This window comes from Lutjanus erythropterus, chromosome 2 (assembly GCF_056507025.1).
Source record: "Lutjanus erythropterus isolate fLutEry1 chromosome 2, fLutEry1.hap2, whole genome shotgun sequence".
In the NCBI taxonomy this organism is placed as follows: Eukaryota; Metazoa; Chordata; class Actinopteri; order Lutjaniformes; family Lutjanidae; genus Lutjanus; species Lutjanus erythropterus.
This window is the reverse complement of record NC_139318.1, coordinates 5,244,566-5,267,187: the sequence shown is the minus strand read 5'-3', so window position 1 is coordinate 5,267,187 and position 22,622 is coordinate 5,244,566. Positions and strand designations below refer to the sequence as shown.

At 38.3% G+C, this 22,622-nt stretch overlaps 1 protein-coding gene across 1 annotated transcript; it reads left to right on the top strand.

The window, feature by feature from the left end:
- Positions 1–2,127: 2,127 nt before the first annotated feature.
- On the top strand, positions 2,128–21,336 carry LOC146331080 (endothelin-3). Its single transcript, XM_084726728.1, has 4 exons — positions 2,128–2,694; positions 5,154–5,382; positions 17,259–17,387; positions 20,171–21,336. The coding sequence occupies exons 1-4, from the start codon at positions 2,625–2,627 to the stop codon at positions 20,250–20,252; spliced, it is 510 nt and encodes a 169-aa protein (XP_084582854.1). The 5' UTR covers positions 2,128–2,624; the 3' UTR covers positions 20,253–21,336.
- Positions 21,337–22,622: the final 1,286 nt, after the last annotated feature.

The following is a 22,622-nucleotide window of genomic DNA, read 5'->3' as shown; positions in this document are numbered from 1 at the left end:
GAGTAACCAAGTCATAATTTTTGGACAGAAACGCTGGTTTTGAATTTCTCAAATGTACTTTTTGTGTTTTGAGCACCACAAGCCAAGTGCCATTTAGTCCCATTATACTGGAGAAAAAGCAGACATCTCTGCGGTCAACATCTCCAAAACTCTGCAACTCACACCAAAACAATCTAGATGGATAAACAGCACTATATACATATATTTTATTTTGAGGTGAACTGTCCCTTTAACTCTCAAATGAGGCATGTAGGGATGCTAACACACTGATCATGCTTCTTTAGAAAAACTTTGATCAATGAGTTAATTGAACTTTGTACATTACATTCAGTCAAGTCAGAAGACTTCAAGTTGGCAGAACTCATGTTTATAAATTCTGAAGTGTTCTGAACACAAATACTGGAAATTTTAAGTTTAATTAACTTTATTAAATAAAACTGTAATTTTTAGGTGTATCTGTACATTTAAGTTGGTTCCACTAAATCCCTGTATGATTTTTTTTTACAGTAATGACTAACTTGTGCACTTATACATGTTAATTGCAGTTTTTATAGTTAACAGCACAGTGACATGTACTCTTCTTAACTGATTTTGATGAGTCATTTTTATATTTAAGGCTTTCTGGTCTACATGAAGTAAAAATTTTTCTTTTTCTAATTTACTCCACCCAGATCATGAACCCTTAATATATATATATTATATATACATATAAAAACTGCATGTACCCTGCAACACGTCAGACAGGACCTCAATACCAGATATTATAACCTGCTTTTACAGCTTAATCATCTTTTATTTTGTGCACATTTACAAACAGTGAAATACAATGTAATTTGCTGTTAATCAAATAATAAAAAAAACAATTGAGAAACGATAAACCCAGGGCCTCTTTAAGGCCTGTTTACCCTGGTTAGTTATCTAACCTTGCAAACAGCTGTCTGTTTTTGTTTAAATGATCTTACTCTGGTAGGTCCAGACTGACTTCTGATGTGTCCACTTCAAATGAATGAAACATTGATGATGATGCCTGTTTGTCATGTCCCTCCAGCCGCCCCTGCAGGCTCAACAATATCAGACCATCTACAAATAACAAGAACAAAATTAGAAGAGAAATACTTTTGCTCTCAAAGTGAAAGCATGAGAGGAGTATGAGGAAGTGAAACTGCAGCAGAGGAAAGTTCATTTCTTAGAGAATGTAATATATTTCACATTAAACTCAAAATACAAAAATCAAGCTGAGTCATACTTGCCATCCATCCCGATTTTCCCAGGAAAGTTTCATTTTTCACTGTCCTCTTCCTATTTCCTCCCGAGCTCATAATGCTTTTGAATTACTCCTGATTTATGACAAATTTCCACTCCCTTTTATTCATATTCATTATGCAACTTGTTTCTGTCCACACAGCCTCATCAGCAAAGAGACAACATTACATGGCAAGAGGCAGAGAGGAGGGTACAGTGTTGGCTTTAACAGAATTAAAAGTAAAATTAATGCTGTTGTAGTGTACTTGTTATTTTGTTATTTTCATTCCTTAAAAGTCACACAGGTCATGCAGGTAAAAAGCCTCTGCAACTGAAATAGTTTGATATCCATTTTTGAGGTCTCAAGGTTGGAAAGTACAGTGAAAGTAGCTTTTTTACTTGTAGCTTTTTTTAGAGGTTTACGGTCACGTGAAGTTTTAAATGAGTTTCAAGTCAGAATTCTGGGACCAAATACACAACTCTGACTTTTAACTCACAACTCAAATACATTTTTCACATGTGGCCCTAATCCTCTTCTGTATTTTATCAAATAGCATTTTTCCAGTCAAAATATTTCTTGGGTGAACTCAACTCAAGTGTTCACCTTTTTCATCTTGTTTTTTTTTTTTTTTTTTTTTTCTTGTTTGTCTATTTTATTCTTCCCTGTTTCTCTTTAGGGCAACATAAAATAACAGCTCTTATCATGATTTTAAAAAATCTTTTCATTCTTATGAAATACAGATTTTCAGGAAGTAGCTACTTGATGTTATGTAATAATCCTGTTCTTAAGGGCGTGTCTGTGTGGTTTGTCATCTAATTTTTTATTTATTTATTTTTAATATAGCCTGTTTGCTTTATTTTAGTTTTGCTATTTTTTTTTTTATTAAAATAAGGAAATATCATTCTAAAATGACAAAATGCTGAATTTGTTGGGTTATGTATTTTAAATTATGTCATTTTCACACAATTCAACATCCATTTCAGTGTAACTGAAGCTGCAGTCAGCAGACCGGAACATCTCCTCCAGATGTCTCAAACTGCTCATTGGTTTTGACGGGAATGCTTTTATTTTGAAAGCGGCAGCAGGAAGTAGGCGTGTTATTGCAGCTGGCTTGTCTGTGAGCTGTCAGCTCATAATAAAGCAGCGGAGTCCGTCTGAGGGAGGCAAACAGCAGCAGCAGCAGCAGCAGGTCTACAGACTGACAGCAGCTGTCTGTTAGATCAGTGATCAGAGTTTATTGATCAGTGATCAGAGTTTATCAGGAGTCCTGACCTCAGAGAAACTGCACACAAACAAACAAGCGGACACTTTGGACTTTGGGAGGATTTTTAAATATTTTTTTTTTACGTTTTGAATTTTAATTTTTAATGTTTGATGTGTGATGGCTAATGTGTCATCGCTTGATGTGGGAGTTCTGTTTCTTATCGTGGTCACAGCATCTCTGACAAACGGTGAGTAGTTCTGTCAGACCAGTGGGGGGACTTTGTTTTGTGGAACTTTAATACATGAATTATGTTTCACATAGAGCGGTTTTTGTGCACACAATGATAGCACAAGATAGATAACTGAAATTGATAAAGTGATAAAAAATGCCTACCACATTAATCAAAGCATGCAACTAGTCCGTTCTATCTAATTAAGGCTGCAATTAACGATTATTTCCATATCCAGTAATCTGCTGATTATTGTCATAATTTTTAATTGATTTTAATTGATTAATACTACTTAATACTACTACTTAACCAACTAATAATTGCAGCTCTATTTGTTGCTGATGTGTAAGAAGAACAGTTATTGCAGTTATTCCACCCAGTCATCAGGACAGTATGGAAATAATACTAGGACAATTAAAATTATAAGGCAGTATTAGATCATAATCTACTTTTGGATACTAGAGCCCATATCAGCTGATCCATATTATAAGTCTGATATTGGCCCTTCACAGCTGTGTCAGTCTTTATAAATATCAGTATATGTGTTGTCTGACATGTGCCTGTATGAAAACTTTTTACAGAACATAATGCAGATTGTTTCTGTTTTTTAGATTAATAGGCAGCGTTTGATGTTTATTTGCTCCTTTGTCTTCATTTTGAGTAAAGAATATCAGCTGATTTATTCTAGTATTGGTTGGACTCTGTTATAAACATATCATAAAACCAAGATAACATAAAACTCTGTCCATTAGGCATTAGGATTTCAATATGCTTATATGTATCTATTTTTCTTAAGGTAATTGGTTACTCACTGAGTTCAGATAATGTAAAGTTAATGATGAACACCCATGTCACGTAACTACAACCCAGAGTGATGTCTGAGAACAGGTCACTCATTTACAATTATGAGAAACTGTTACTAAACAATTTTAAACAATTAATACATAATTGAATTTGTCATTGCTTGTTGAGAAATCACAGTGTTGATATAACTATAACTGAGGTTTGTTGAGCTGAGGGATTAATGATTTCCCCTGGCCTGTAGTGCTATTTATCCATCTACATAGTTTCAGTGAGAGCTGCAGTTGTGAGTTTTGGAGATATCAGCTGATGTCTGCCATCTTTCTATAATGGGACTAAACAACACTCATGACACTTGTGGTGTTCAAAGTACCAAAAATGCATTTGAAAAATTCAACACCATTGTCTCTTTTCAGAAATCATGACCTGGTTACTTAAAATACTCCACAGACTGTTGTGAGCAGTGTCTTGTTGGAACTACTTTTTTCAGCAGCGAATCTGGCAAAACCACTTTAGTGTCTACTGGAACTTCTTTCTTTCTACTAGAAAGAAAGTAGCTCCTGGGTCATGATTTTTGAAAAGAGAATTTTTCGAATGTACTTTTGTTTTTTCGGTGCTTTGAGCACCACAAGCCGAGTGCCATTTAATCCCATTATACTGAAGAGAAGGCGGACATCTCTTTGACCAACATCTCAAAAACTCACATGAAAAATCTAGATGGATAAATAGCACTACATTCCAGAGGGAAAAATATGTATTTTTGATTTTTGGGGTGAATTGTCCCTTTAATTGCTAGTTGACTAGTCAGCACTTTGCTTGTCACAGAAATTGCAGTGTTGATATGACTGTCACTGAGGTTTGACTACCTCTAATAATCAAACTTACAATTAAAAAAAAAAAAAATACTATCAATTAATCTCATTATTAGAGTCTGACTGATATAATAATTGACCAATATTATTGGCCTATCTAAGCATTATCGGCCTACATTGGTATCAGCATATGGGTTGTCCAATAAATGCCTATATGAAAACTTTATTTTGACAGAACATGATGCAGATTGTTTTTATTTGTTAGCTTTATAGGCAGCATTCTGTTTTACTTGACATTTTTCTTAATTCAAGTTTAATATATACATATATTTTATATATTTGTGTTTTTAATAGTTATTTATAATTATTAAAAATAAAGTTTATTGTTTCAGTGCCCTGAAATCATTTTGGAAAATAAAGCTAAAATATCCTGCCTCCATTACATATATTTCACAAGTGTTAACCGTTTTTGAGGGACTGATCACTGCAAAAAAAAAAATGCCTGTATGTATACACTCTATATTCTGTGTATTGTATTTAGTATAAAGAAAATCTGAGTTTCTTCTGCCCCCTGATATCACTGTTTGCACTGGCCCCAAAAATCTAATATCAGTCAGCCAATACTCATTACAATGAAGATTTGATCATAAGTGGAAAAGGCAGAACAGGTGTGGGTTTTACATCTCCTACTCCTTTGCACCATCTACACTTTGATTTACAAATATCCTCACACATGGTTTGGACATCTGAAGACACACCATATGTCTCACAGGGGTGGAGACCTGGCACATTTACATCCAGTGCGTGATATTTCAGTCCAGAGATATGAAAGAGAGTTCTGAAAGACTTTTCCTGACCCTGCAGGTTCCTCATCCAGCAAAGATGTGAACCAGAGGAGGGAGGTAGAAGCGCTCAAGCTGAGCACACCTCCGCCCGGCGGTGTGGACGACCTCAGTGAAGTGAAACCCTGCTCTGGCTCCTGCGAGCCGCCGGGGGCCAGGAGGCGTGCGAAGAGATGCACATGCTACACTTACAAAGACAAGGAGTGTGTGTATTACTGCCACCTGGACATCATCTGGATCAACACACCAGAGTGAGAGTCATTTCTTAAACATGCTCCGTTTGTCTGCTTCAGGTTTGAAATGAGTCATTTGAGATGCAATGTGGCAGCAACACAACCTTACCACAGACCCACAGTGTGTCTGTGCTGCTCATAGATTTATAGTGCATGTATGAGTCATTCACTGCAGCTTATAAGGTGTCAATCACAACTCATACTGTAGCCTCACTGGAAAGTTCTGAAAACATCAGTTTAAACCAGGCACTGTAAAACCTCACAATTGTGTTTTATGTGCTTCTGGGCTTGAGCCTGTTTGGCAGTGGTGTACAGCTCCCAGCCAGCACAGCATGCAGGATTTGAGGTCGAGCTTGTATAAAAATTAAGCAACCAACAGTTATATTGCTTTATCTCTCCTCTGCTCTCTGTCTGTGAGAGATGCATAGAGAGATATACACACATACATATACACAGGCAGAGCAGACTGGTGCTGTGCGGTGTATATCAATCCTGCATTTTTAAGTATATTTTTAAGGGCTCTTGTGCCTGTATTAGGATAGGACAGCTGTAGAGAAGATATGAAAGGGAAGAGTGAGAGTGGGGGATAACATGCAGCAAAGAGTCTTAGTCAGGAATCAAACCCACGGCTGCTACGGAGGACTGACAGAGGGCGCACACTCTACCAACTGAGCTACAGTTTTTTATTTCATATGTTATATATTTTACCTTTAACTTATACAAGCTTTACCCCGACCAGTAATGTTAGAGTCCTTCTCTTATTTCATAAGCATGGTCACCTGACTTGACATCATCGGCTGGTGGCGTGCTATGTAGCAAATCCAGGTGTGCCTTGGGATTTTGTGACAACCATGCATTATTATTGCAATATATAACTACAGAAAAAGTTACGAGTGAAACAACAATAAATATGCATTCTGAGTTTATCATGCCACAGACATATGTTATTAAAAACCCAGCCAAATTTCAGTCACTGAAGAAATCGCTAACTATATAAAATTAGGTCTCAAAATTATGAAAAAATGAGCCGTTTTCTCTGCTCTGACATGTTGAGGGGCATGTCCGCTCCACTGTCTCAGTGTCATGGACATGGACATTCCATCTAGCAGCTTTATTGGACATGTCCAGACATGTTTGAGCCACCAGAGCCAGAGGATGATGACAGGAAAAAAATCAAAAAATTCCCAAACACAAAAATCTACACAGTCTGCTGGTCTAACCCTAGAATTTAGTCCTACATAGACCTTTAAGATTTTTTTTCCTTTACAGACTTTGGTACGCACTGATTTCCAAATACAGAATGAAGTCTATATACTAAAGAAAATCTTTTAAAAACCTTCCATCAAAGTGAACCACAGTTTCTCACATCCATGCAGGGGGAAATATTAGTGTGTGACACGTCAAAAGCCCTGATTGGCTGATGCTGTATTTTTTCCCCAACCGCACTCGAGGACCTCTGCCTCTGACTGGCCAGTACTCATTTCCTCCATTGGTTAGACTGTTTTTAGAAACTATTTTGCAAAGATATGAATTCAGGTGTGCCTTGAGATTTTGACTTGCCCTTTGGTGTGCCTTGGGCACAAAGGGTTTGAAAAAACTACTGGCCTAGAGCGATGTGCATTGATTTGACTTTCAGACAAGAGGTGGGGCAAACCCAAAAAGAGAACCAGTCAAAAACAATACTCAATTTTTGAGCACAATGATTGGAGCCCGTCTAGACATAGAGACAGCCAACCTCCAGGGTAGGATGCTGACCCTCAATGACCTGATATATGCCAAAAAAAGAAGCATTTGTGCAAAGATGCAAAACAACAGAATGAATGTTATGTTCTACACTGTAAAAAACAAATAAGTTAAAAGCAGTCCAAAAAACTTAGGTAATCAGTTACCACAAATTTCTTGAGTTCATAAACCCAAAGGTTGGAGGTTACTAAGGTTTAATATTTGGAATATTGGCAATTACCAAAATGTAAATACTTGCACTTGTACTTAGTCAGAAAAAAGTGGTATTGGTGCATCCCTGTTTTGACAAGTTACTACAATTAATTAATTAAATGCATGTATTTTCTCAGTAACTGTAATGTATTACATGTAACTAGTTGCTCCCTGACGCTGCAGGGAAGTTGTCCTCACACTGGTACAGGTCTGCTGTAGGAGCCACAAATATGTGAGTTATGGGGAACGGAAAGCCCTCAGCTTTGTATTAAAGAAATTCTCTTCATTTATAAGCCATGAAAGGATTTGGTGGAAACTGAGCTGCAGAGCAAACCAGACTTTTTCTCATATGTCAGTGTCTCCTGTGACTGTGTAGAACTGTAAAGATTTGTTGTAATCTGAAGCGGTCTAGACCCTGAGCTCTCAGGTATTTTAATTCCAGTGAGGATTTGAGACGGTGGCCGACAGGCAGCAGAGGGGTCGACCTTCTGGTTATCTGAGATGTTTTGATTGTTCCTGTGTAGACTTAGATATTCAGATACATTACATAATCCCTTCTTTTCTGCTGCCAAGTTTAAATTTAAGCAAGGAGTCTGATAATAGCAACCGCTCTATATTGAGTGATACCAAACGCAACACCCTCAGGTGGATTTGACCAGCCAAAATCACTATTTTCCTTCATCTGTTATTCACCCACTCAGCATTCTTGTTCCTGTGATTGTTTTTATTTCAAATCAGCGCCACAATCTGAAAATCTCAACATATTGCACTTGACTCGCCACAGGTTGGAAAATGAAGTCTGTCAGGTTTTTTTTTATATCTTGGCTTGAAAAAGAAAACAACAAAACTTGATTTATCACCTGCACTGGAAGACACGCCTGATGCCCGTCTGCAGCATCACACAGCATGAGCAGATTTATCTGTTCTTTTGTTGACTTTAAACACTGAGCCTCGGGGCAGCTCTGGTACAAGGGACTGTGTAAACATTTCACACTATCTCACTTTAGGAGGGTGTGAGGAGGTTGGAGTGGTGGAGGGGGTGACAGTGAGAGCGGGGAGGGGGGGTCAAATCCATCTTCAATCAGCTGTTTGATTCCAAAGCCTCTGACTGAGGTGTGGCCACCAGTCAGTGCAGCAGAGTTCAAGTGTTCAGCCTGCAGAGAGCAGTGCAGCAGCTGTTTTCTGCTCCTACAGGCACATCCAGAACTTCACTGGAAAGAGCTCTGAATTACAGGGACAGTGTGATTGTATGAAGTACTTATCCACAGTCAGTGTATTACCTAAATGGTGGCTGACACACCCACACTTTGAAGAAGCATCAGGAGTACCAACACAGGAAGCAAAGCAATGCACTGCTGTGGACAGAGTCAGCAGCAAAACATGTTTTAACCATCTAAAAACATCCATATCGGTTTAGTGTAGGCCTGCACGATTTGATAAAAAAGGCGCATTGCAATTATTTTGACTGAAATTGCGATGCTGATATGCGATACGATTAGTGGTAATGATCAGTTTTGCATTACAATTTTCATTAGTTCTGGTTCTGCAGTTTGGATACTGTACTTACCATATTGCGGTTTTATTGCCGTTGTTATTAATTGTGTAGTCCTTGTTTAGTGTACCCTATATTCAGAATATTTTCACTGCTTTACCTTGCCTCAGACAGCCATTTCTGACAGGAAATGTATAATATAAGCCAAGTATCACTTTCTCTAACTGTTTGAGGCAGTTGTAGATGAGAAACTCCTGTGTACTGTGAGGTAAAAATACTGATTTTGTCAGTGGAGTTTGGTTGATCCAGAGACTTATATAACAGCGGTTTCCTGTCAGAGAAGTCTTTCTGACAGCAAGGTAAAGCAGTGAAAATATTCTAATATAGTGTACACTTGAACTGATCTCACTCACTTTCTCTTGCTCACAATGACACAAGCAAACTAACTGATTGAGGCACTGGTAGACCAGCAACTCCTGTGCTCTGTGAGGTAAAATGACTGTGCTCACTAAAGGAGTCTGACTGGTTTGGAGAGAGTGATATTTAGTGTAAAAAAATTATTGTGTGACTCCAATAAATCCAAATGAACTTTTCAAAACACCAAAATCACACAATAAGACAAACAAACTAACTGATCGAGGCAGTGGTAGACCAGCAACTCCTCCGCTCTGTGAGGTAGAATTACTGATTTCGCTAAAGGAGGCTGGTTGCTTTGGAGAGAGTGATACCTGGTTTATACAACGGTGGTTTCTTGTCAGAAAAGGTTGCCTCATGGCAAAGTGGCAAAGTACAGTGGTGAAAATACTCTAAACATAGCAAGATTGATTGTTTTTTTAGGTGTCTAAAATATATTTTGCTGCTGACTCTGCTGCTTCTCCAAACTGAGGGTTTGTTAACCGCTATCGATGATATGTAAACTCCACTTCAAATAATCTAAAATATCCCCTAAATGCTACTAAAAGTTTGGAGGCATTTAAACTTATTTATGGTGTAAGAAGCATGCTTTAGTGCTTATTCACTCTCTGTTTAAGTATTTGACCAACAGCAGCCTCACTGTGATAAGACTGAGGATGCCACGGCTTTTTTTCTCCAGTAATTCCTTACAGATGAAGCTGAAAATTGGCTGGGCACAGTGTTCTAGATTTATGTTCCTTCGGTACCCAGGGGTTGTGCCGTGTGAACTGAATCAAGCTGCTGCAGGTCTTTCCTCTGCTGTCATTTGGTGTGATAATGTATTGCAGATATTGACGTCTAATGTGCCACAGAAGGGCGACAGCTCCTCGTTTGACTTAGAATTAAACCAAATTAGTAAATGTTCCACTTTGCTGTTTGAAAAAGTTGAAAGTCAGCTTGTTAGCAGTATATGGCAGCCCATACATGCTCTGCACCTGTTCACCTTTTAACCTGTTTGACTTCTCAGCTTTCATATGAGTTATAACTCCACAGTTCCATATTTTGCATACTTGAACAGTATATTTTACCATATGGCCTATAGTCATATTTTGACAGTAGGAACCATATGGCCTATAGTCCTTCTTTGACATTAGGATTCAGGATTTATTTAGGATTGTTTTGCAGACAACCGATATTTTAAAGTGAAGCTGTAGCTTTGGGATTGACAGTTCACATGGGAGCTTGCGAGTGAAAAGGTTAAAATATTTGGTTGAATTAAAATGGATTACCAGAGGTTTTATGTGTCTTAGGGGACAGCTTCTAAAGTACCTGCAGCTGTTACAGTAAGCTGACCTTTTGACTTCACTTCTCCAACTATTGGGAGTTTTCTTTAAGTGTTTTCATTTCCCATGCTCCCAGCAAGAACAGTTTGTTCTCTCCAGTTTTCAGTGGCAGATTCATTTGAAGCAGGTTAACCCTGCAATAACTGATTTAGATGTTGTCACTCCTGTGGTATCTGTTTTCATGGCTGTTAGCAGAAAAACTGCAAAGTGACAAATCATAAAAACTATGCAAGCTCTCACAGAGAAGTTTCTTTGCATTCTTCAAGACCAAAGTCACACTAGATAGAGGGTTACCCTCCAGCTCAAGTTAAAAGATAAAGATCACATTTAAGAATCGGTGCATAAACCACTGTTAGTTTCAAACTTAAGTTTGTCCCTTAAGTAAAATATTTCCCCAAGTTAAGGGGTTCACTTAGGAGTGTTGCATAAAGCCTCTTAGACTGTCCCCTTGCGTGTTTAAACTAAGTCTGCCACAGCATTTACTGTCAAAATGCAGCACATGGACATGCCAGTTTGGGGCTGCAACAATTATTTTGATAGCTGATTAATCAGTCGATTATTTTCTCAATTAACTGATTAATAGTTGTTTGTGCTAAAATGTCAGAAAATGGTGGGAATATCACCAATTCGTGTTTCCCAAAGCCAAAGATGATTTCCTTAAATGTCTTGTTTTACTCATAACCCAAAGATATTTTACTGTTATAGAGGAAGAAAGAAACCAAAAAATATTCACATTTAAGAAACTGAAATCAGAGAAATTTGACTTTTTCTTCTTAAAAAATTACTCAACCCAATTAATCGATTACCAGAGTAGTTGGTGATTGTTAAATTAATTGATTAATTGTTGCAGCTCTACTTCAGTTACCACAGTCAGCATTATATCAGTTGTTAGCTAGTTTAGGTAACACATGAAGTTAGCCAGTGTTAGCTAGCTTCTTTCAAATGAACAACAAAGATAAACAAAAAGGAAAATAACATGAGAGTGTTGTTCTCCTCAAAGAATAAGTAAGTTTAATAACATAATCCAAACCTAATAAATACACACAAGCAGCAGATGTGGTGATAAATAGCTTACTGACAAAATCCCTGAGAAATCTGCTGTGAAACAAACCAAAATATGAAAATATGACTGTGACAGCAAGAAAGAAGGAAACACTGACACTTGAGACAGTTGTGCAAATGTTTGGCTAGCTAGCTGCAGAGATGCTAATGCTAAAGTCAAATCTATAGTCTCCAGTGGGTCCTCCCTGTTCCAAAAATGTGTCTCATCATCCTCTTCGATCATTATTAATTCAGCCATTGTCTATCTGTCACAAATTGTTTCACTTTTAAGGGTCTGCCATGTTTCTAAGGACCTTCTAGCAACACATAAGGGAGAACTCAAGTAGCTAAGGGTAAACGCTTAGAAACTAAAGGGTTTTCCCTTAAATCACACTAAGGAAATCCTTAGGATGATTTTATGCAACTCATTTTTTTCCCTAAGGCATCCTTTGATGAAAATTTAAGGGAAACCTAAACCTAAGTGCCTTCATGCAGCTGGGCACAGATGCAGACATACCTTCAGATATAAAGCTTAGTAGCAGCTGGTGATCACAATCCTTTAGACATGAATCAAATGACTCTCAATAAAATGTAAATGTTTCAGTTTCCAGACATATGGCTGGTCAGAAAATGTACTGCCGTCTTTCATCTCCTCATTTGCGGTAATAACATGTCTTGATTGAAATGTCTTTGGCATTGATGGTTACCTCTTGAAAAGTAAACTTGAAAACATTAATTGCTTAGTGGAGGTTGAAAAATGGCTTGACCTTATTCTTTCCGAGAAAAATAAGAAGTATGTGGAGATATATGACAGGTTTCACTTTGTAAAACTTTACTTAGCTTGTATATACCTAAATAAAACCCTTCTTGCCCAGTGCAGGGTTAAAACTGCTCTAGGCAATATAAATTCCCATCTGTTTTACCACATTACTGTTAGTCATGAAGTGGAGCTGATACAGACTTGGAGTATTTAATTCTTCTTAAAGTCACAAAAAATAGCCTTCTAACTCTGTAATTTAGTGTCTTATTTATGTATTAGTAAGTAAAGTAAGTAAAACGAGTGAGAAAGTAGTTTTAATCCCATTTCGAAATATTGTAATTTACGTTTTTTGTTCACTTTCCTGATACTGGGTTTGACTTGGACATGCTTATGCTAACACATTTACTCAAACAATGTCGCATTAATTCCACAACCAGTCACAAAAAATCCACATGATGTTTAAAGGGATGCTGCAGTGATTTAGTAGCTTGTGGTTAAAGCTGGAGAGAGAGAAAAAAATGGCCAACATCAAAGCAACAGATGCTGAGACACTAATTTCTAGCTCCCTGTGCAGGTCAAGCTGAAGCTATATCCTACACATCCCATAATGCAACTAGTAGCACCTTTTGTTCATGTTCATGTTTTGTTCACTGTCCATGCCATGGATGTTTCAAACCAAGCACGCAGATGCCGGAAGATGCTGCCTATTCAGTCCAATAGGAATTGCTTGCCTGATGCATGTGCCAAAAAGTTATCCTCTGGGTTTACTTTCACGGTGTGCCGCCCACTGATTATCTACTGTAGTGTTACTCCCACAGGCAGTGCCAATAAGACTTCACACTGAAAAAAATAACAAAGCTGAGAACTCTTAAAGGAAACCTACTGCAATAGATTTTTGAGTTTTGAAAAAGTTATAACTACTAATCTTTTCTTGATATAATTTACTTGTCTTCTGTAGATAAACTTAAATCTTTCAGTTTCAAATTATCTAAACTAAGGATTATTGGTAAGCAAAACTTTTTTTCTTTGTTTTTTTATTAAGTTTATTTTGAATTTTAGGAGTTTGAGATGGGCTAAAAACTAAAAAAATCTATTCCAGTAAGTTACCAAGAAATTTTGGGTTGTCTCAACTTTATTTTTTTTTAAGTGCATATTGTGATGACATCATGTGTTTTTCAATGTTTTTTCTCGGCTTGAGGAAAGTTTCACAAATCATCGCTGTCAGGCAAAAACCATAACTTTCCAAATGTTTCCAACAATGATAAAAACCCAGGCAGCTACGCATTAGTTCAGAGCCTGAGGAAAGAAGTCAACAAACGTGACTAAACACAACATTAATCAAACTTTAATATTACATTTGCAATGATGGTTGTTTAACAGTGCATACAAAAAACTCCCATGATGCCACACTAATGCACAACATTAGGTTAGAACAAGTTCGATTGATAAAAATAGAAATTACACTCATATAGTGTGCAAAAGGCCGCATGGGAGATCAGCAGGATCAAGTGTCATGCTTAAATACAAAAATGGCTAAAATAATCCAGCCAAATCCTTTTAGAATCTACCCCAAAATCCTTTTCATCTCTTCAAAGGAGAGCACTCCTTTTTTTTTCTTTGTGCAGTGCACCCAAGAGAGTACAAACTGTAAAAAGAGCACATTGCATTCTTTCTCTGACTTCAGTTTGGTCCCCAGGGACACATGGAAGATAATCTGATCCATCCATCACTCTACATATATGTGCTTATTCCTATTCAGAGGCACAGGTGAAAGGAATCCCAGCATGCACTGGGAAATAGGTCTTTAAAAGAAGTAGTTCAAATAACTTTTCAGTCATCATAAGTTAGACAGTTGTTTTAAATGTGCATTCCTGTATTTGTAGTAATTATAACAAGGTATTAAAGTTAATTTAATACCAGAATACTGTGACACAGCTGTGAGCTGCTGTGAGGTGCTTAGAGAGGTTTATTGAATTTCTGTTGCATTTCATTGGGTTGTTTACACACCAGGTGGTCTTCCTTAATGATGGGTGGTCATACTGGCATCAGTGCAGAGATGACCTGGGGGTTTTTCTTTTTTACTAGACCCCAGAAAGATTAATGGGTGGTGCGTCCTAGGTAGCACAGTGAGGTCAGTGCCGGAAAGAAAACTCAGTCGTTTTGGGGGCAGGCTGTCTCCTCTTCAGGAAATCTGGGATCAGAGGATCAAACGCTTGAAGGAAGAAAGGGTCACCGCCCTGCTGGGTCTGTTTGTCAGAGTGGAGGGAGGGGAGATTGCGCACCGCAGCATTGAGGCCGGTCAGGTGGCTCTATATGGTTTATAGTTCACTGTTCTTGAGAGAAGTTCACAGCAATGGTGAGGGAAGATGTTGCTGTGGGAGAAACAATGCCCACTGATATTAAAGAAAAACTTAGGTTTATTACAACTTGAGTCTCATTGTCATGGGTTTAGCCATCATTCTTCCTGGTAATGAAAGCACTGTGCTCACCAAGTAAACTGCTGAGATCTGGCAATGTGGCTACAACAACCAGTGGAGTAAGAGACATCAGCCAATCTGAAACAAACTGCCAAGTTAAACAGATTTATAAGAGAAAAAACAAAGTGAATGTTAACAGTTTACAGACTGACTTACTGATTCAGCTTTATACTTGCCAGAGTTTTTCAGAACACAATTTCCATTTTGAGTGCACTTACTAAAGCAATAAGCCCCAAGAGGATGGAGTTTATAGTGATAGAGAAGCAAAATGTATTATTAGGCCCACGGCAATATGAAGAAATACTCAGATATATCTCCAACAAAGCAACAGGACAGGTTCCCTGGCGGCTCAAACACCGATTTCCCCGCCTGGTGGTCCTGTGGTCCAAAAAATACAGAATAAGTACCCTTGGTTGCCCCTAAGGTAGATAAAATGTGTTGAAGTGCCCTCTAGAGAGCCCTTCAGTGGACAAAATGTGGTCAAGTGCCCTATAGGGTGTCCTTCAGTGGACAAAATAGGGTAAAGTATATTTCCAGTGAATAAAATGCAGTGTAGTGCCATGTAGGCTGCCCTACATGCCAGAAAACTGGTTGCTCTGTTTCTAAATGGTTAAATAGTTAATAGCTCTCCGTCTGTTTTTGTCACAAAGGTGTAGTAGTTGTTACTTTAAGTGACATAATAAATTGAAACTGTTTCACCATAAACTTTTGACTTTCAGGGTGCTGGTACCCTGCCACATACACTTGGTGCCCTTTTTATTTTCTTGCCCTTGCCCCTCATACAGCCCGAGTCCACCACTGCCCAGAACAGCGAGTGGGACTCATACCCTGTCTTGTCCGTCTCTTTCAGCCACTCATCCACACTTAGCCAATCAAATCAAATCAATTCACAACAAAGCCTGATGTTTTGAAACAGTTGGCAGAGTAACACGCAGCTCGGCCAATTATAATCAAGGACCAGAACTATCCATGTTATAAATCCAGTTTTACTTCTAAAGAAAGAGGTTTAGTGGTTTGGATTTCAACTATTTAGTCATTTCCAACCCATCCGACCCCTTATGCAGTGATGGTGCTTAGCATATTATTAAGACCAATAAATGTTATCACAATGGATAAAAATGAGGGCCAAACTATGAAAATAAGACCCAAGAAGTAATAAACTGGAACATCCTTTAAACCTTTTGTTAAATAACTTCTTGTTCTAGTACTTTCTTGCAGACCTGCAGCAACAATTCAGGATCCCTGTTTTCTGGGGATATGGGAATTAAACCCAACAATCCAGCACAGTCATGTTAACTATTTAGATTTTAAGTTTGTTTTTTTATCATTTACAAACACAACAATACTTGAATATACTAAAGCAAACAAAGGCAAATAATTTCTGATATATATTTGTAGTAATACGTTATCACTACAATGTCTGCTGCAACTCTGCCGCCCTACTTTGTTTTCCCTCTGTGTTATCTGCCTGTTCGGCTCAGATAAGCATATAAAAGCATAGTTAAAGCACAGTAATCAGTCTCCTGCCTGACATGCATGGTGCAAAGGGAAAATGGAGAGATGCTGTGCTGCTGCCAGAGGAATGCTGACTAAGATTGCAGCATGCTTAGGAATAAATTACAAAATAAAAGATTTGTGTCTATTTTTAACTTTCTCCTATTGTTCCAGTTACCTTGCTTGATTTGTGACTAGTTGCTTAATTAATATATCAAATATTTTGGCTGGACACTGAGAGATAATAATGGTTATATTTAAATTTTTTGATCAGAATTACTGCCAAGGGCAATTCAGTAGACCCTGGATACGGACATATCATTTCTGTTCCTATCCAATTCTACCCCCTAGGTACCAAAGGAATGGTCATATAAAGTACAAACAGAGCCTTCCATACTCATACTTTACTGGATGTTTTTGTATGAATCACCTGGCCGATCAGCTGAATCACAGCGGATCCTTGAACCTTGACAACTTTTACCTTTTCCTGCCATCTCCCAAAGTAACTTTGTGAAAAAGGGCATGCTGATTTGATTACTTCCAATCTATAATGAAATGAATTTAAAATACACTTACTTAGCAGTTGAATATGTTCATCTTTACAGTCGCTGCATCCCAGCAACAGTTCTGTAAATCATACCAGTGCAAAGAGACAATTTTTAGAGGAGTTCAATGTTTTGGAGGCTGCAGGCATTAGTGTTGTACTGGAATGCATTATTATGAAAGGTGTTTCCTATGTTCTGTCCCCATCTTTTATTCAAATGGCAGAGGACAAAATATTAGAAGCATCTCTTAGTATAATGCAGTCCAGTATAACGCAGCCACTGAACTGCAGATTTTTCATAGAACTGAATCAGCCCCTCTCTGATGTTGTGTAATGTGATGCCAGTCAAATATACGGACATTCCTCTGTGTCTGATCACTCGGTGTGCTGCATATTTCTGTTTTTCTCTTTTTAGGAACACTGTACCATATGGTATGTCCAGTTACCAGGGTTCCCTGCGTATGAGGCGCTCCGCTGGGACTGCCCCACGCTGTGCTTGTGCACTGCAGAGTGACTCCGACTGCAGCAGCTTCTGCATAGACAGGTAACTGTAAAACACCATGAAACACAATGTTTAGTGGACATTTAAAGAAATATTTAAAGTAAAAATTCTCAAGAATGTTCTTTCTAATGACATACCAACCCATAAAACCATAAGATAAACCCTTGCAGGTATTTTGGCCTGCAGGTGAAAATCCTTATCCTGTATTACCAGTTCGTAGTACTGATAGTTTCAAAGTGTATCTTTATATAATACTCACATATGTGTACTGAAAGACATACTAGCCACTGTGAACAGTTCTCCTGTCCACACTGGCCGTAAAGTGTCCCCTTTCAAGCCCAAATCTATGACTTCAAGACTGCAGCCAAATCAGAATTGTTTCTGAAACCAGAGAGACTCCACCGTTATTTGCCAAGTGATCAGATCAGATTAGTGTGTCCAGACATCACCAACCTTTCTGTATGGGTTGCTGTGGTAACAACATAGGCGTCAGTAACTACAGATGCCGTTGCCGTGGCTTTTTATAACAGGGAAGCATGAGGAATTGTGAGAGCCTGTACCCCTCCCCAGAGTGCTGTGATGTGATGCTAAAGACATTTTGAAACAGATTTTAGTGCCAGATGCAGGCCCAGTTCTACAAGGGTGCAAAAGGATGCATTGCACCCTCAGCTGAAATTTGTCTAATAAATACCAAGTGCAGGGTGCCCCTGTAGCTCAGTTAGTAGATCATGCACCCCATATACTGAGGCTATCAGTCCACTGCAGTAGACACCAGTTCGACTGCCACCTACGGCCCATTTTCTTCATGTACACGTCCATTTGGGATTATATGTATTCGGAGTATATATATATTTCGTGTCTTCATGCACACCTTCTATTTTGGTTCATGTATGCCAGCAGCACAATGTGCAAAAGGGCTGGGTGAAGGTGAATATAGATCAGTGGTTGTGGTGATTATTAAATACTCTCACAGCCAGTCACACCTCTGGGTTCATAGCACAGTTAAACATGATAACGACAACTTAAACAGAAAATTTGACCTCTGCAAATGTCTAGATCGTTTGAACTACAAATCACCACAAATCTCCACCCAACGACAGATGGAGCATGATTTTCCATCGGGTAGTTACTATATTAACCATAGAAATAAACAAATAAAGAAACTGATTTGGTGATGAGTTTGTCCTAACTATTCTTACGTATCTCACCTTCTATATTGTCACATTGGTTAGTAATTAATGTTACAGAACAGTGTTTGCACTGTGACGTGTTTCAAGGATAAAACATGAACTACTTTTGCTAAAAACAAATTGAAAAAGAGTATGTGATGTGCCCTGGTCATCAGATAGCTCCTTCATAAAAAAGCAGAATATTAAGTTACAACCGACAGTCTGATGTGTGTTGAGGTCTATATGGTTCGACTGTAGCAGCCTGGTGTTGTTTTCAGGTGATTTAATGAAGCTAAACACAGTGAACAGTCAGGCGTAACAGTGCTACATTTCTCAGATGTTGTGGATTTATCTACATATCATCAGTGCCTCTCTGACTCATAAACTGTGGTTGAAAATAACACACTGTATTCACTTAAGACTGTTTAAACTTTTTCCAGTCATTTTCCAGTATAAACTGTTCACCATTAACCACATTCAGACCGTAATACCTAGTACATTTCATGGCTGTTGCTCGCCCGCACTGTAGATACTAGTGCACCCCAACTAATTTCAGATGCCTCCCTAGTCATTTTGTCCTGAAACTGGGCCTGCCAGAGCATCTGGGCTGAGACACATCTGTAGAAATTACATTTCAAAACACCTCCAAATGTGGCTTGGATGTGATTTGGAAAAAAAAGTCACATTTCATGTGGTTTTTGCTGTTTAGACTGGATATGCAACAAAAAAAAACAAAACACAGGTCACAAAGTAAAATTGTTAAAAATAGTACCATATAGCAACAAAGCAAAAAACATTTAATATAAAACAGTATAAACTTGGCCTGTCACAGGTTTGCAGGGTGGTCCCAAATGCAGGATACACAAGAGTGACCGGCTCTAAGAAGGTTTATTAATATTACATGCAGGGGGTGAGATTAAAGAGATGAATAGCTGGTGATGGTGTGAGCAAGCTGGACTCTACTAAGGTAACAGGCAGTCAGGCAGGTGAGGACGGTCCTGAGAAAGACAGTTGCACAGAGAATCAATATCAAAAGCTAGAGTCCACCAGAAAACTAGACTGCCACTGCAGCAGAGGCAAAGATTCAGTAACTAATGAGAGAGGAGCCAGGGTTGATATGCAGGAGAGGCTGATTCACTGCAGGTGGGCAAGAGCACAGGGATCGCACATTTTGGACTGTGTATTCAGGGCGCACAGACTGTGCATCTCCATACGCACCTTTTATTTTGGTTCATCTATTTACAGCAGTGCGACATGAAATAGACCTGGGTGAAAGAAAATATAGATCAGCAGGTGTGGTGATTATTAAATAGTCCTTCAGCCAGTCACATCACTGGACTTGTAACTCTGCAACAGCTCAGCTAATCACAGTTAAATGTGATAACAACAGCTCAGTGAGTGAAAAACTACCTCAAGAGATGTCTGGATCGTTCGAGCATCACGACATGAACACACATCACCACAAATCAGCACCCAGAGAGTAGTATCATATTCTATACTTTTGTACTAACAACAGAAAATAAAAAATGCACTTTTTGAAGTTGATCCATTCATACATATAAAAAAAAGAATAGAAAAGTATTGGAGGAGAAGCCATTTGGTCATGCTGGTCTTTACCTGGCTGAATAACATCTGATTTCACTTTTTCTTTTCCAGCAGGCAGAGGAGGCCGCCCCCAGCAGCGTCTGAAACAGACAAGAGGACGGCATCTCTACGCAGCGGACCTGCTATGAAGTGAACATATATAAGACATGCTCATAATCTGACAGGTGGACATAGTTTGTCTTTCCGTGGGGCTTCCCCTCATTTGGAAAAGCAGCATGCATATCTACATTTCTGCAGCTGGACACATGTTTGCAGTGTGCTCTCAGTGCCTCATCACCAGACTGCTGGATGAGTAACCACAAAGCTGCTTGCACATAAACTGAAAGCAACACATACCAGCAGGGATGCTAAAGGAGTGCGTGCCCCAGCGCTCTGCCTCTGTCTGTTTGGCAGGTGTGGACAATGTTTTTCATTTTCCTGCATGTCACAACTGAGAGTGGTTTACATGGCCTGTTTGTGTCGACCATAAAAGACTTTTGGTAGAGCATGTTGCTCACACATGTCCATGCCACGTGTTCACCACAGCGACCCATACTGTTAAAACGCATTACGTGACCATGTTTTCTCCACAGGGTCAACATTAAAAGCTGTCTGTCTATGGCAGCATTTTGTCACAGTCACTGAAACATCCAACATATTATTATGGTTCATACATATTCCCTTTGAAGTAAGCTGGGTATCTCTGTCTATTGAAGGTTTCCTCAGAAGAGTATTTAGTTTCAGTCTGACAAAAGCAAGACATGGATTCCTTGCTTTAATGTTAAAATATTCTGATGCACATTTGGCTTTATTTAAATGAAATTGTCAACCTTTTAATGTGACTGGAAGAATTTCAGATTCTTGGACTTTATTATGTTGTATTTTCCTTTCATGGTACTTTTACTCCACTTCATCCCAGAAGAAAATATTTTTATATTCTTACTCTTCTACAATTATCTGACAGCTCACTATAAAAGATTTTTAAACACAGAACATACAAAATACTTAAAAAGTAAGCTTTCTGAGAAATTAAACTACCCAACAGTTTATATACGTACAGATAAAACAACTAGTTGATAAATCAGAAAATGAATGGGCAACAAAAACGTGTCATTGTTCCAGCTTCTTAAATGTGAGGATTTGCTGCTTTTCATCGTAATAATTTTAATTTATTTTAATACTTTTGAGGTTTGGACAAAACATACATTGTGAAAGTGTCACTGTGGGCCCTGCCTGGTCACTGTTCTCACTATTATCAGAATCATTTTCTAAATTACTCAATCCATTAATGAAGAAAAATAATCAGCAGATTAATCTATAATGAAATAGTTAGTTGCTGTTCTTCACAAAATGGGTCAAAATTAGCTCCACCTCAAACAACTACAACAGTAAAACCCTGCTTTTACATTAATGCATGAGTCATAATCAGTCTGAATTAGGCTAACAGCTGTAGCATACAGTATATCTGTCCTGATTAAAGCCACCATGCTTGTTTCATTGCACAGGGTACATTTCAGTATGAAACACATAGATATGCAGGATGACACTACAGTCATATATTGTATCTGTTTAAGGACATGTGTGTCTACACTATGCAAAGATCAAAGTATCTATTGAAACTACGCTTTATGCATGTATTGTGTATGCTGATGCCTTCCAGCCAAGTTAACTTTAATACACTATAGTATGCATATAAACTATAGGAAGGCAACATATACGAACACATATACCACTACACAAAGTCATCATCATGTGCTCTATTCACACAGGACTGGTATTACCAGGGGACTTCATGTCATTTAGAAATTACACCCTTCATCTCTGGCTTGCAGTTTGTCTCTGTTTTAGTCAAAATTACTGACATTATCCCCGGATATGATTTCAAGACTCTGTGTGCTTCAGCAGCCACATTAATAATACAGCTTAGAGTTTTTTTGCCCACTTTCTGCATGTGTTACAAGCATAAATACACATTTACAGCTCATTTTGATCAATTTAACAGATACTTTGTAGCTGCGCTTGAATATGTTGCTGCCATATTTGTTGCACATAACTGTCATGATCCTTCATTTAAGCAATTAGCTGCCATCAAATTCATTGTACTTGTTCAATTTTGTGATAAGTGAAAACAGATCAGACAAAAATCACAGATACCCCATTTACATCTGGTATTAAAATGTGATCTGTATCCGGATACATTACCAAGATAAGGGAAATAATGCAAAGTGTAAATGCTACATGATCAGAGTGTGATCAGATCTGCCAGATCACATCTGGAGGTAATCTGGTTTGCTTCGTGCTCAGATCTTAAGAAGGTCTAAACACAACCCACACAACACTCTGGATGATTTATCCAGATACAGATCACATTTTCATACCAGGTGTAAATGTGGTGTTGGGACGCCAGTTTGCACAGGACTGAGATTATCACAGCATCTCTGTGTTTGGTGAAATATGGCAGGTAATTTGTATTGTAATATTTACTTCACAAATTATGGATATGGCAGATCACAGGCAACCTGTG